Source organism: Falco biarmicus, chromosome 12, assembly GCF_023638135.1.
Source record: "Falco biarmicus isolate bFalBia1 chromosome 12, bFalBia1.pri, whole genome shotgun sequence".
Lineage (NCBI taxonomy): Eukaryota > Metazoa > Chordata > Aves > Falconiformes > Falconidae > Falco > Falco biarmicus.
The window spans coordinates 27,753,854-27,768,608 of NC_079299.1; the positions used below are offsets into that span (position 1 = coordinate 27,753,854).

At 39.8% G+C, this 14,755-nt stretch overlaps 1 protein-coding gene across 7 annotated transcripts in view; it reads right to left on the reverse strand.

Moving 5' to 3' along the window:
* Positions 1-14,755, reverse strand: part of PLCB4 (phospholipase C beta 4) — a 208,953-nt gene that overhangs the window by 48,693 nt on the left and 145,505 nt on the right. For 6 of the 7 annotated variants that reach the window (XM_056357317.1, XM_056357322.1, XM_056357319.1 and 3 more), the window contains 11 exons: positions 14,198-14,408; positions 13,470-13,563; positions 12,544-12,623; positions 12,001-12,085; positions 9,315-9,405; positions 8,327-8,422; positions 6,726-6,826; positions 5,000-5,035; positions 2,199-2,340; positions 1,474-1,558; positions 1,133-1,257 (listed from right to left, as the gene is read on the reverse strand). In XM_056357317.1, coding sequence (XP_056213292.1) covers positions 1,133-1,257; positions 1,474-1,558; positions 2,199-2,340; positions 5,000-5,035; positions 6,726-6,826; positions 8,327-8,422; positions 9,315-9,405; positions 12,001-12,085; positions 12,544-12,623; positions 13,470-13,563; positions 14,198-14,408 — 1,146 coding nt within the window. The remainder of the gene's footprint in view (positions 1-1,132; positions 1,258-1,473; positions 1,559-2,198; positions 2,341-4,999; positions 5,036-6,725; positions 6,827-8,326; positions 8,423-9,314; positions 9,406-12,000; positions 12,086-12,543; positions 12,624-13,469; positions 13,564-14,197; positions 14,409-14,755) is intronic. The other variant, XM_056357323.1, reaches the window with a different exon arrangement.

Sequence of the window (14,755 nt, forward strand, 5' to 3'; positions counted from 1 at the left end):
GGGAACAAAAACTTTTCTGTATGTTCTCTGCTACGCAAAATACAAGATTCTCATATACTCGTATCAGTTATTATTTGCTTTACTGGGCAGCCTTAACTTGTATTTCCTCAATTATGCTTCAGTCTGACAGCACAGTGGGATCACAGAAGACTAAAGACAGGAAAGCTTCTCACTTCCAATTATACAATTACCACTCTTATTTTGCAATAAAAAAGGGGTTGAGACTGACATGCAGTGGGCAAAGGCAGTCGGAGCAGGGTGAAGCCTGCATATCTGCTGCCAGTCTCCATATTGGATTTAGTGGAGTGCTTTACAAGCAGTGTATTCCATGGAGTACAGCCTTCTCTTGCTCCCTCAGCTAGTGAAGTCTGTGCAAAGCTTTGCAGGACAGAACTCAGGGTATGATCATTAGGAGCGTCTGCAGTACCAAAGACACCGCTTGGGGAGTGGGGGTTAGGGAAGCAAGCACAAAAGCACTAATACAGCTGAAGGAAAGAAAATGGAAAAACTGGTCTGGTACATATATGACTGAAGACATTCCTAAATTAATTAAAACAAAACAAAACAAATCCTGCTCTGTGAGTTATACACATACTTTCACTGAACAGGAACGGTACATCTCCTCTCAGTTTACACGGTGGAGAGGCATTTACATTCCCTTGCATTATTCTCTCAGCTGGTATGTCAGACCCCATTCTCTGATGCTGAACACATGACTCCAACACTTCACAATAACTGGTCTAGAAATTAACCTGGCACACAGTCATTACTTCTTATCATTTTAATTTGCATACTCCTCCATCTTTACTTTGCAGACGTGCATTCAACTGTACCAAAGCTGTGTTTTGTGAAAACAGTGATTTCCCTGTAATTACACACTTTTTGTTACTAAACATTTATGTGAAAGGTTACATACCCTTATTATTTTTCCATGAAAGTGGACTGAATTCTCCTTCTATGTGAGGTTTTTTATTGGTCCTTGTCTTACGCTTCTGTAATTCCACCCCACTGTATAATTTAGCCATATGCCTGTTTCCTCAAAAAATGCCAGAAGCAAATCCATGGCATCTGTTTGAGAATTATTACCCAAGCCATTCTTTAGAATTGAGGTTCACTGGTCGTTGCTGCCTACCTGGGGTCTGATAGTTCAGTGAGACCATCTGGCAGCCAGCGTTCCAGAAAATTTGAGGCATGTAATTACTGGAATCCACTCGGCCTCCCTTTGGGTATATCCGACTCATTTGTCGTTTATTATAACTGTATAATTCATCAAGGAAAATGAAATAAAAACATCATAGAAACGTATGGTCATATCCTGGTATCTTCAATTTTCTTACGTTAATCTTACTATTTCTCATCCTGTGAGCTACCTTCGCTTTTCCTTTATAGATGTGGAACACTGTAAATCTAGAAAGGTACACTTGTTTATTTGTGGCAGTAGCAGAGACGCGGTATGAGGAGGTAAAAGGATACTTCACAAACTCAATGGCATGGGTCTTCAGATACCCTAGACCAACCGACTCATTGAAGGAGGACATGTTATGATGAATATTACGTTCTAGAAAGAACAGACAAGACATTTAAAAACATTTCTGCAATGATGAATCAAATTTCAAAATCATGCGCTATACGTAACAACAGGATATAGCAAATCCTGGTCTGTTTCCCCATTACCTGTCAATCATAGAATCAAATTATACTGAAGAGAAATTTCATAAGGTTTCTGACTTGGCTTTTTTTTTTCACTTCCTGGGAAATCAACAAAACTTTCATTTTTTTGTTTAGGACAAAGCTGTTATTGAGAGTCTGTGTTGTGTGGCTAGATAATGCAAAACAACATGATAAATGGTCTAGTGTGCAATATGAAAGCTGAGCTAACTGCTGACCATTGACAATCACGTTCACCTTACTGTACAGAAAGGTGAACTAAACCCAGCAGTTTAGTTGGAAAGGCCTATGGAATATAAGCAACCTCAACAGCTTCACATTCTCCCAGTAATTTAGTGACTCCATGTGGATGACCAATGGAATAACATGCTAACTTTACATTCAAGGAAACTGAGATCTAAAATATGCTGATGATGGTCATGGAACTATAAAAGTCTTAAGCCATTTCTAAACTCAGGAAATGTAGAGATTAAAAAACTACCTAGAATAAGCAGACAAATACTTTTATTTCATTCAACCTTTTATGTTACCTTCTGCTACATCGAAACCTTGAAATTTTACAGGTTGAGCATAGTTGACCATTGTTGATAAATATGGATGTATATTGGTTGTGGCACCTACATATTTGTAAGATGCCATCCATGCTTGTTCATCTTCAACAGTTACTAAACCCTGAAAACACATTAAAAAGAATAATCACTATTTGTGTGTGCAAACACCGTTGTTGGAATTTTCAAATGTGATACAAAATAATACCCAAATCTGCAGGAAGTTAAATATAAGTGCAAATTAATATAATAAAAGTGGAAATTTAATGTCACAAATTAACATTTATTTTCTTACTGATAGATGCACCAAACACTATCAATGTTACAGGATGCATGCAAGAGGACTGATGACAGAAAAGCTCCTAAGTAGTGGCTAAATATTACATGATGTTAGTAGGGTAACTTTGGGATAGAAGATAAATACTACAACAGCTCGAACAATGGTGGCAGATAATGATCTATCTTTGTCAAACACATACCTAAGAACTGTGATTTAATACACATTTTCTGATAGCAACTGTTGTGGGGTAATGCATAGCTGGTACTGAGTATAACTTTCTCAACATCAAAACACGAATAGGTTCAATTGCTAATTTTTGCTCATAAAAGCAGACTGAAATATCAGGATTACAGCCTTCACTGGACAAAGAGATGTCACATGACCAACAAGAGACACAGTACCAAGCTCATATTCCTAGCCACTTGAACTGATAAAAATCTGAATCCATCATTCACATAAAGATGCATTACATTTATAACAGAACTTCTAAAGTTTTCTACAAGTATCTCATCTGCTAGAAACCCACAATAGGAAGCGCTTCTTATGTGGATCTACCCGTCCAACTTTCTCCCTTCCCTAAAACACTTTGAAACACATTCTTTTCATGGAAAGAAAGGAAAGGAAAAGAAAAGATCTCTGTCAATCTAAGCAAACTCAGCAAGGCTTACTGTCATGGCATTTTCCCACAAACATTTTTGCTTGTTCTCCTACCAGTGAACCAGGTACCAAAAAATCTAACCTACTGTAGGCTAACAGTGAACTTCTGCAAGGAAACATTAAGTATATTCAAAAATTCTTACAGTACAGCTTTTTATTTTCAGAATGCAACTAATATTTGTCAGAAAGCTCTCCTTCATTACTGTATCAGGAAACAGTCAATAACAGGAAGCACCACAAAGCCCTTTCTCACAGAAGAAGAATGCAGTTCACAGAACCTATACTACTGCAACTCATTTACTCAGGAGATGGGAGAGTAAAAGAAACGTGAAACTACTTGCCACCATTATGGGCATGTAGACAAAGAATGTGTGTGGACATGTTTCCAAGAAGTAATACTATGTGAAGTAAACAATATATGGGATACGATAAGACAATTATAGCCACAAGGCACATCATTTCCTGACCACATAGAATAGCCAGGTTATCAGAACGAGTCCAGGTACACATTGTTTTATGTACATTTTAGACAGAATTAGACTTCCAGTGGCCCATGAAATCAAACTGATACCATATTTTAATGCTCAACACCAGGGCTCAATCCAACTGCCTTCAGAATCCTCCAATTGAGGGTTCACAGATCTGTTCCTTAAATATGCCAAACGGTACATCCCTTTATTAGGTGAACGCAAGCCTTTATTTTGTCACTATGTCAATATTTGTTAATAGAGTTTAGATCAAATTCAGGCCAAATTTCTTGAAAGGAACTAGTCCTTTCCAGTGTCTTCATTTTTGGAAGGCCAATAATTCAGAAAGAACTGACCACCCACCTTCTAAAAAACAATGCCTTTTGCTGACTGCTTAGAATTGCTAATCATATTTTACTATCTTGATACATAAACGTCTAAGTAATGAATCACAGTGAAAAGGAAGTCAAGGCAGATTATGCATGCCTTAGTGCCAAGGCAGTAGTACCCTGCAGACTACAGACCATATTACTGACACACTAGCTCTAAGAAAATGTTCTAAGACAACCTACTTGGTCATTGATTCTACCTTAATTACTTGCAGACCCATAATTTTTTAGCGTAAATGGGCTATACTTTTTGCAGTGTCCACAACTTTAAAACTATTAATTAAAAAGGGGTAAGGATGGAATGTTTCTTAAAGCCTACAGAAGCCTACAGAAAGAAAGGAATGGTTACAACAGCACACGATCCTTTCAGGGGTACAGAAAACAGTGGGGGAAAGTTGGTCTCTCTCTGTTATTTACACCTCCCCACCCCTCAAGAAAAGAAGCAGAACTCATGGAAAAAAACAACATAGACTGAAACAAAGCGTGGTTAGGAATAGGAGCAGCTTTAATGAGAGAAGAGGAGGAGGAGGAGAGTGGGAGGTAGGAAGAGTCTTACAGAAGGGATTCCTGGGAGAAGATAAATGCAGAAGTCCAAGGGAAAGCAAAAGGAAGAAAAAGAGAGAGGAAAACAAAGTGCAGTCAAGGTAAGGGAAGAAGGAAAAAAAAAAAAAGAAGCAGGGATGATACATTTCAACACCATTCAAAGAACTGCTGTTTCCCAGTGCATGACATTTGAGATAAAGAGCAGGCACTTCTAAGCTGGCAAAAGTCATACACTGTCTGTCCCCACTTCTTCTGACAGCCCTATCCCAAATATAAAAGTACAGCAGAAGAAACCCCAAAAGGACAAAAGGAGGTAGACACACTTTCAAAAATATTCTATAGGTGCAGTGAAACTGAGCATAAATTTGTTAAATCACTAAGAATGCATGGCAAGTAATATGTATGTTATATATAAAGCAATAAACTACATAACATCCTATGTGTCACCTTTTTATTGTTTTCTTGCTCAGAATCTTCAACAGCCTAAGGGAAAAAAATATATATACATTACCCAAAGAAAAAGCAATAGGAAACACTCACAGTAAGGAAAAAAAAAAAAAAGAATCCTCAAAACGTTAATGCATTTAGCAAAAAGTATACCCTCTTCCACCTTCCTGTGTAGCTCATTTGTCCCATACACTTGCAAAAATTTGCAGTTTCTTCCAAATTTGGGTACACAAGATAGGAAATTCAAAAGATAGCTAGCAATGGGAATAGGAGGGAGGATGCCAGACAGTTAAGCCCAAACCAGTGCTATCACTAGAAGCTGGGGTCAGGAAGTTTCAGCAAAGAATGAAAGAATGACACACCCAGGCAACACAAAAGATCATCAGATCCATATATGCAAACTGCCCAGGCTCTGAAAGCTTAAGGTTGACTGTGGTAAACTGTGCTTTACATGTCCGCATTTGGAAAAGGCCTGTCTCAAGATGTTATTTGGAATGGGACAGTCTGCTGTCTGTCTTCAATTACAAGCTACCACTACTGAGAATCTTAGACCGATAAATGTTGACTTGGCACTGAATATACATTCCTAAAGAATAAAGATCAAGCCACTGATCAGCAAAGAAGCAGAGAAGTTACCCAAGGACATATGCTGAGGATGAGTGACTACTTTGAAAAAAAATCATCAAAAACCTAAATCCCAAAACACTCAGGTAGTTAAGGACCAGCTGACTTAGTAAGTGAAACCAGCCCTAAAGCAAAGAACTTAAAATGCTACTTCAGTGGGAGGATTCATCAAAGTTCTGAAGAAGCAAAGATGTTGACTTGAAGAGATACCAAGAATGTCGGTCTGATGTCTCAGTGACACTCCTAGAGATATACTGCGAAGGGCCATCTGTGCTGTGAAAGATTTTCATACCTATACTTCTATCTGGAGTAAGATCCAAAGGTAGCCAAGACAGGAGAGAAGTGGCCAAAACAATTGAGTGACAGAGGAGCATGATCTGGTAAGGTACCTTCGCACTCACATGTGGATTTTTTTCTGTAGCAAGCAGCAATAATGCCTTCAGTGTCCGAGCAGGCTTAATTTTTGAATTCCAATAACCTGTATCTAATTACTGCCAAGTAATATTCAAGTTACTGAGCACAGACTGATACACTGTACTATATCAGATATAAGTGGAATAAAGGGGACTTCTACCCTGTCTGCCAGCTGGCGCTCTGGTACAGCCTCACTGCCATACCACCCCACTGGAGAAGGATTGTCCTACTTGGCCTTCATTGCTGTCGGTGGAAAGGAGATTCTACCCTAAGTGTTAACGACCCAGTGAATCCCTGTAACAAAGACACAGGATGCAGCCTTGCCAAAAACCACTGTTGAGCGAGGAAGCCAGTATTCCACCTCATATTAGGGCTCCACAACTGAGACTCAAAGATCAGAGGTAGGAACTGAAAACTGCTTGCTGCCTTTAATTAGCATTTTTGCTCAAATCCTCCACTTGTTTACTCCAATTCTGTTTCCTCAATAAATGTTCTACCTGAACAAGCAGAGAACATTTTTGACTACAAAATTTTGTCTTCTCGTGAACCTAGAGCTTAGGAATCTGGTGAAGATCTTGGGTTTGACTCTTCTGACAACATGTGCTGCAATGCTTCCACAAAACAAATGTCTTTTACACCCATCACCACAGAAAGCTGCCAAAGAAATGTATGTAAGAAGAAATCCCACCTTTTTGACACTGATGGCAACAGCTTCTTTTTGACTGTAATCATCAACAGTAAGGTCACTTCCAAATTTGTACTCTGGATGAGCTTCTTCTTCCTGGTCAGCTGCACAGAAAAGAAAAAAAGATCAGTGCAAAAAACACAGCAACTGCTGGTTCTCTGTGAGAGGTGAAACAAATGACAGTTGAATACACAGGTTTGGGTTTGGCATTTTTTAAAAACAAGAAATAAAATCCAGGGTAGTAGATTTCCAAGCATCAGTAGTAAATTACAGCTAAGGCCTGAGATTCTTACAGCTCTGACGTGGTTAGTAAGAGAAATTTTTACTGTATTTTTGAAGGAATCCGTAATTTGCTTAGCGGAAGTGTAAAAGAAACCAATAACCTACCAACCCAACAGGCTTGGGGAAATAACAAGAAATAAAGACAGAGTTCTTTGAAAAAAGATGTAAAAAGTTGCTGGTGTTCAGGCTTCTCATGTGTATTGTTAGAGCCTCCTTATGTGCCCCTATTACAGGGAATCATTTTCATTTGTGTTTAAGGTGATTTTCCATTAGAATTTAGTGTACTCGAAGCTGAAAAGTCCTTTTACAAACACAAAACCATTAATCACATTATTCATATGGATTTAAACAATTTTAGAAAACATTTATTTGAGCCTCCTGGTAGTCTAGCACATAATTAATAACACAGCACAATAACAACACTATTAGAAATAAGTATCCCAATGGAAATCAGCCTGGAAAACAACAGAATCTCCTCCATGCTCCTTGATCACCGAAAGAAATATACCAAGAAGCTTCTCCAAAAAATAACTGTACTTCAGCCTTTTTTAGCATTGCAAGGAGAGATACTAAGATTTGCATCACAAAGAATATCTTTTCATGAGGACCTCTACTGACTGCAACAGCAGTGGCTTTGTACTGGTTGGGGGTGTGTGTGGGGGGGAACTCAAGGAGAGGACCAAGAGGCATGACATGGGTCACAGGACAGTACCATGGTTCAGTCACTTGCAGGTAATGCATGATTCACCTCTTCTGAAGGTGGACATTTAAAACAGACAAGGTGAATCGTACCCTAGATATGTCTATTTTTCTCTGTTGGCCATAAACACATTCCACATCACTGGCTCTGAGCTAGAAGTTTACACTGAAGATACCCAAAGTTTGGCAAGAAAAATCCTATCCCTCATTTTATCCTTATAAAGTATAATGCAATAATCCAATCTGATGTTGACACAAGTAGTAAAAATACTGACAAAATCTGTTTACAAAGCAAAGATCATAGCTTCCCAGTCTGTCTCTCTCACACACACACAGTGAAAATCTGATTTGGTTGCTGCTCCAACATGACTTTTGAACTTTAAGTGGAAGTTACCACCCAAGCTCACGTTCCTACCACCGCCTGCCACAGAGCCAGGAGCAGCTGCGGTATGTATCTGAGACGAGATGGTAAGGCTGGAGATCAGTGGTCCTGCACTGAGCCCAGACTTACTGCTGCTGCCACAGACCGTGGGCATATGGGTAACGGGCATACTAGCTGCTCATGCCAGCCTACTGATTTACCACAGGCAATGTTTGAGAGCCCTTCTCTATAAAATCCTTACCACTTTCTATTTCTTCTTCATTATCATCCTCAAGGATATTTACAGGAGCAGTAGTTTCCCCAGCCTCCATCATCTTTTTCAGAGCATCAAGCTGTTCTGTTAATAAGAAAAATAAAAATAAATTAGCCATGACATGAAACAGTTTGTAGCACAAAGAAATACATGAGAACAATCATAAATGGTTCTCTGATCCCAAGACGTACTTTTATTTAATGGGTTCTCTAAGTTTCCATTTAGCAATAAAATTTTACAGAATAGGAGCATCATTAGACATACGCTGTTGTTAGAACTGATAAGCAGTCAGTAAGGACTGTATCCAAAGCTCACTGAAGTTAACAAAAAAGCCTTTGAAGCAAGCATATTCCTTCTTCAAAGAATAAATAGACCCCTATCTCTTTGGTGCTTGATCTATGCAAATGGAGGCAAAGTGCTTGGATTTTATGTTCCCATGTGCATTTCAGTTAGATAGTATGAACATAGTCATGTATGACTGAAGTCAGTGGAAGGTCTGCATGCTTATCTTTGAATTGAGAAGGACCAGGGTTTATCACTACAGCCATACTGGAAACTAACACAGCAACATTATTATTGAAAGAAGATAAATATCAAAACTGGCAACAACAGCAAAAGCAGCAATTTGAAATTCCATTTCATTTTATGCTTATCCTGGAAAACCCCAGCAATGCAAACATACCAGTGTAGGCAGAATTTACAAGAGATTCTATCTGCGTTATATTTTAGCTCAACCAGCAATCTGATAAAAGTCCCGGGATTACATTTCTAGGCCTATCTATGTCTATGTTACACGCTGATATCAATGCCCAGAGTCTGGCACTCATTCGAAACACAAGGGCAAACAAAATGTTATTTACATAGAATTCATATTCTTCCAACACTAAAGTACAAGCAATTTAGAAACTTCAGTAACAAAGTATCTTTGTATCTATCTAGACTTTCATTTAATTTAATACTTGACAAGCTTACTTACTTTTTTCTACTTCAGGTTTGAGCCTTTTATTCTTTATGAGAATCTTTCTTTTGAGGTCATTAGGAGAAGGTAAGGCTTTACCTGGATCAAGCTGTAAAATAATTTAAAGAATAGGCTTAATAAGAGCTATTTGGCCTCTGTGTCCCTGTCTGGGATCTTGACTTCAGGACAGCAATAGTAAAGGGCAGTGAAGAAGCAGTGCCGCCTCAGGCCAAACCCTGGGAGACAGTGTGACTGCCGTTTTATTGTTGCTTCTGCTTCTTCACCATCCCAGAGGAAGGCTGTGCTCAGGTAAATGTTGCTGGCTGAATCCAGCATGTTGGTCTCCAGCCTATGCCATCCTCAGCTGCACTGCTCAAAACGTCTCCCTCCCTCTCCTGCCTGCACAGAAGCAATCTGCAACTCCTCATTAGAGGACTTTCTACTTTCCCTCTCTCCCTGTGGTTCACACAGAGTCCAAGTCACAGTTTAGCCCATTATCATTTGATCTCTAAATAAGTCACCTTTTATGGTCCCTTCAAGCTGCAATAACGCAAGTGCGGCAGCCCACACATAGTTGCAGAGTAGAAATGGGCTGGCACTGGTGAATGGAAAACTACCCAGTTTTTAGCTAGGTAATGAGGACTATTTCTGCCACTAGGGCTACAGGGTCACATCTTCAGTATTTGTGAAAGGCAAATGGCAAGTTTCACATACACCAGGAAGTACTACTTTAAGATTTGTTCCAGTTTGGGGAAGGAGATAAAATATTACTGAGAAAAAAGAAAAAGTACAAACTCCTCTGATTTAAGTCCCATCACATCACTGAGGTTAAAAACCAGAGATTTGGGCATGGTAATTAGCACCCTCTCTACCTCAGGCTGGTAAGACTATTAAGCGGGGAGTCGCTGGTACTACGGACTGTAGTTTCCTGTGAACTAATGATACAGGAGTAGAAGATATTTCCAGGACTAGTAAAAATTATTAGAAGACATAATCAGATATTCTTAAGATATTCTTATTCTTAAATCCAACTCTGAGCTGTGCAGAAGCAGCATGTTATATGAAGAAACAAAACAACAAAGCACCATGACTTGAAACCAAATAAAAGCAGCAGAGGTGACAAACAGCCCAGAAAGAAAAAAAAAACCAACCACAAACAACCCCACCCAAAACCCAAAACCAACAAAAAATAAGCCCAAACCCACAAATCAACCCAATCCCACAGGAATGGGTGCAAACCTCCACAACCACCAGGCTAGCTCAGTCATGGGAGTTCCAGTGTGCCGCATGAAGAAAGAACAGCTGTTCCCGAGAGCACCTGGGTTGTGATTCCACTAGATGTCAGTGCCGCAGAGCTCATTTATCCCCAGGCTTCCAGGATGACAGTCTGCATCCCCAAGCAAGGGCACAGTTGGATGCTCATTTGGACAAATAATTGCTTTTGCTTAAAACCAAATCTGCTTCAGCCACTACAACGTCTCTTTTAAGTCCACCCTCCTCCATCGACTCGTTGAGGTACCAGAAAGCAAGGACTCATAAAACACAAGTTTCAAGCTCCTCCTGCCATCTCAGCAACATTTGCTTTGTGAGCAGCTAGGGACTGGATTTACCCATGAGGAGGGATGGACACAAAATGCAGAAGGCTCAGTCTCATGCTACAGAGCAGAGGCAGCTGAGGCTAAACACTGGGCCTTGAGGTAGCAGCATGGCAGCCTTTGGCCAGCCGTATTTTAGGCTTCCCTGAAAGCCACTGGAAACTGTCATTTGTGAGGAATGTGGCAAGGTGCTACATACATTACAGGGGAACACTACAGATTTACTTCTCTGGGATGCACTTTTCAGGGCAGCAACCTGATATTCACAAAACCTTGTGCACTGCCATCCCTACAACACGCAAGGAAAGCCAAGAAAAGCACAGCTCTAGGGATGATAATGCCGGGAGCCCCTCTGCCAGGGTCACATGGACAGGAGGTGAAAGGTAAGGCAGAGTCCTCTCTGCTGTGGTCCCCCTCAGCACTAAAAAGCATCTGCAGGTTTTGGGTGGCTGCTGGCAGACGGTAAGCACATTCCTCACGAGAGTAAGGAAAGCCTGGAGGAGTAGCTGCAAGCACTGGGTAACAAGCTATTAAAGTCTCAAATATTGTGTTTGCGAATGAGTGTCTTTTATTATCTCCTGCCATGCAGGAGAGAGAAATGTGTGCAGATTACAGTGCACTTGATAGTCCAAATGAGACTGCAGGGAACTCTTTGTGCTTAATTTAATTCTTCATGCAGTAGTGGGGGCCACCTAGACTGTAGGACCTGATCTGGAGCATGAAACATGCCAAGTGAGGCTGGGAAGAGGTTTCCTCAGCTGAGGCCATGCAATTTATAATTAACTGGTTTTCAACAGTGACTGACAACTTCAGAGTTACGTATGACCTGCAAATACAATATATGTGGTGTATTTTATGTACGTGCTGATATTACATCACACATCAAGGGGATGGATTTCCCCAGGCTGCTCATCAGAGCCCTGTACAAAACAGATTAAACAAATCAGATAAGGACAAGTTTGTAGCAAAAAGCATAGACACCCAAAAGCCCTAGTCATTTTTGAAAGAACAAGACTGGCAGCACACAGCACTACAAGTGATACGATCCCAGTTTAGCATCTCTTATAAATACAGCTAATATAAAAAACAACTGGTAGAATATAACATACTGGATGCGTTTCTAGAGGCTGCTTCAACAGGAGATCTCCAAAAAGATCTTCACAGTACTTTGACATCTTGTACTGTTGATATTTGCTAGAAAAGATCACGTTAATTTTTAAATATAAAAAAGAAACCACTATTACTGAGCAAAACAGAATACTAAGTAATGTAGACATCCCAAATTATATACGGCCCACTTTCTCTCAAATGAGAAGTATTAACTTTACTGTAATTATTTTGTCAATAAAAGTCTATTATCTGACATAGATGAATTAATAAGAGCAAAAAAGCAGATTAACTGAATCCCACACAGCTAATGGAACATCCAAATATATTTCACAGCTTTAATGCAGATAAAAATACTGCCATTATTAAGCTAGACAAAGATTGACTAGTATATTAAACTATAGTCTCTTCCAAGTGATATTCAATATACTTGCATATCCCTACACAGTTTTCAAGTACACTCAATTTTTAATATTTTTGAGCTATATCATCTCTGCCATATATTGCACTATAAAAAAAAAAGAAAAAAAAAGTGCACTGTATACCTGCAGTGATTTTCAAATGAAAGAATGACAGGATACTCTGATGTAACAAATGCTGTTTCCTTAATGGCTTGAATTACATCCTATAAAATACAATAATAGACTGGATATTAGGAAAATTTCTTCACCGAAATGGTTGTCAAGCATTGGAACAGGCTGCCCAGAAAAATGGTTGAGTCACCGTCCTTGGCAGTATTTAAAAGATGCCTAGATGTCACGCTTAGGGTTGTGGCTTACTGGCAGACCTGGCAGTGCTGGGCTAACGGTTGGACTTGGTGATCTTAAAGGTCTTTTCCAACCTAAACGATCCTATGATTCTAATAGGATTCAAATTAGAACAGATCAAATTACAATCATACTGAAAAGATTTTTTTATTCTCCACCCCACCTTGAGAAACAGAGACCCCAGTCTCAAATGCACCAAGTGAAGCCATGCTCATTCTTCTCCGTTCCCCTAAAACCTGGACTGAGCACCCAACAGATGCGTCACTGTGCCTGCAGCATGATGGCAGCTTCACCCAGAACCCATCAACACTACCACTGCTGCCATCTTCTCTTGCCCGGAAGAATTTCTATTCCCAAAGTAAATCCTGCATCTTCAGGCTTTTTCCACAGTAAGGAACTTCTCAGACAGTGGAGAAGATATTCATTCTGTGGTGCAAAGAGCCACAAGATGTGAAAATATGGGGTAAAAGAAGGAAGCCTGCTTCCTGCAGTTTCTGTGGAAAGGCAGACCTAACACAGGGGTATATGACGTCAGTCAAAAATGAGCCCTAAGATCTAGGGGCAAGAAACTGCACCTATGGAATCTGTCAGTTTGTAGCAAGGGAGCAGTGTCTGGGTGCTAAGGAAGGAAAGGTATCCTGCACGGATTCTTCTCCGGGGGTTCTGCTGGGGCTTACTGCCAGGTGTAGAGGTCAGGCACCTACCTTGAAAAGAATATCTGTACACATTGCTTTTCCATGCGTTATTATTGGTTCCTGGTCTTCACCTTTGCCATCCCAACAGTCCAGCTCAACACACCTAAAGACCCATGAAAAACGATGTCAGCTTCCTTAGTGTTTCCGTACAGGCAAGCTATCTGGGATGTGTTCTGAGCAGTGATGTTCAGAGCAGTAAGTTACAAAGCAGTTTTGGGCATTACACAATTCCTTTTAAGCTGCACATCTGTAATTTCAGACTGCTTTTATAACTTCGGTTATACTACCCTAAATATAGTACGTGTGAGTCAATACATTTACCCCTGAATAATAATGTTTTTAGCACTGTAACACTCTAACTTATTCTCTTACTCAGTTAACTATGACACATTCCAGTATGTCAAGAAATGAAGCAGGAAATCATAATCTGATTCTCATTTACATATAAACTTGTTAATTACAAAGCAGAAAGCCCTCTGAACTTCTTCAGTTGTCATTCTGAGATCAAACTTCTGTTCTGTTTCTCACAAACTCTCTCCTGACATCAATTGCTACATTCTGCTGCCTTTCAACATTTTTTTTGAGAGAAAAATGGCATCTTAAACATGTGTATTTTCATTTACCACATTCATAAATTTATATATTCAATTATGCAATGTATCAACACCAAGGTATATTGTGTAGGTTTAAACTATTAGATTCACAAATATTGAAGGCTGTTATCTTCTGCTTCCAACCTGCATCCAGCCAAAAGCACTTGTCTGTACATCTCCACTGAAGACTTGCCACCAAACTGCCTGCCTGTTAAATACGTATTGTGAGAGGAACTGATGAAATAATGAGCCAAAGGATGGTCCATCTCTTGATATAATTCCAAACGGTCCAGGAAAACTGGGGCATTTTCATCTGACATCAAATATCTGCAAAACCCATCACTTGATATGACTCCTAGAAGGAAGAAGAAAGCATGGGGAATTACTACTAGAAATTTATAGCGGGCAGGAATCAAACTGCCTCACAGAGCAGGAATCCTAGAACAAAAGCTATATTTACATAGGCTTTTGCAAGCAAAAGAAACTTTCCCCTTCCAGTGCTCCAAGCTGACCAGCAACTGTGTCTCTGGTGCAAAATCTGCCACTGTGTTCCCAGATAACAAAAGAAGAAAAATCAGGTGCCCTCCTAGCTCACTATCCTATGTCCAGCACTCGCCACTAGTAGACCTAAGGCATCAACAGGATGTGAAGGCGGCAAGTAAGTAGTGACATCTCCTCAGAATACTCCCAACAATTTGGGGC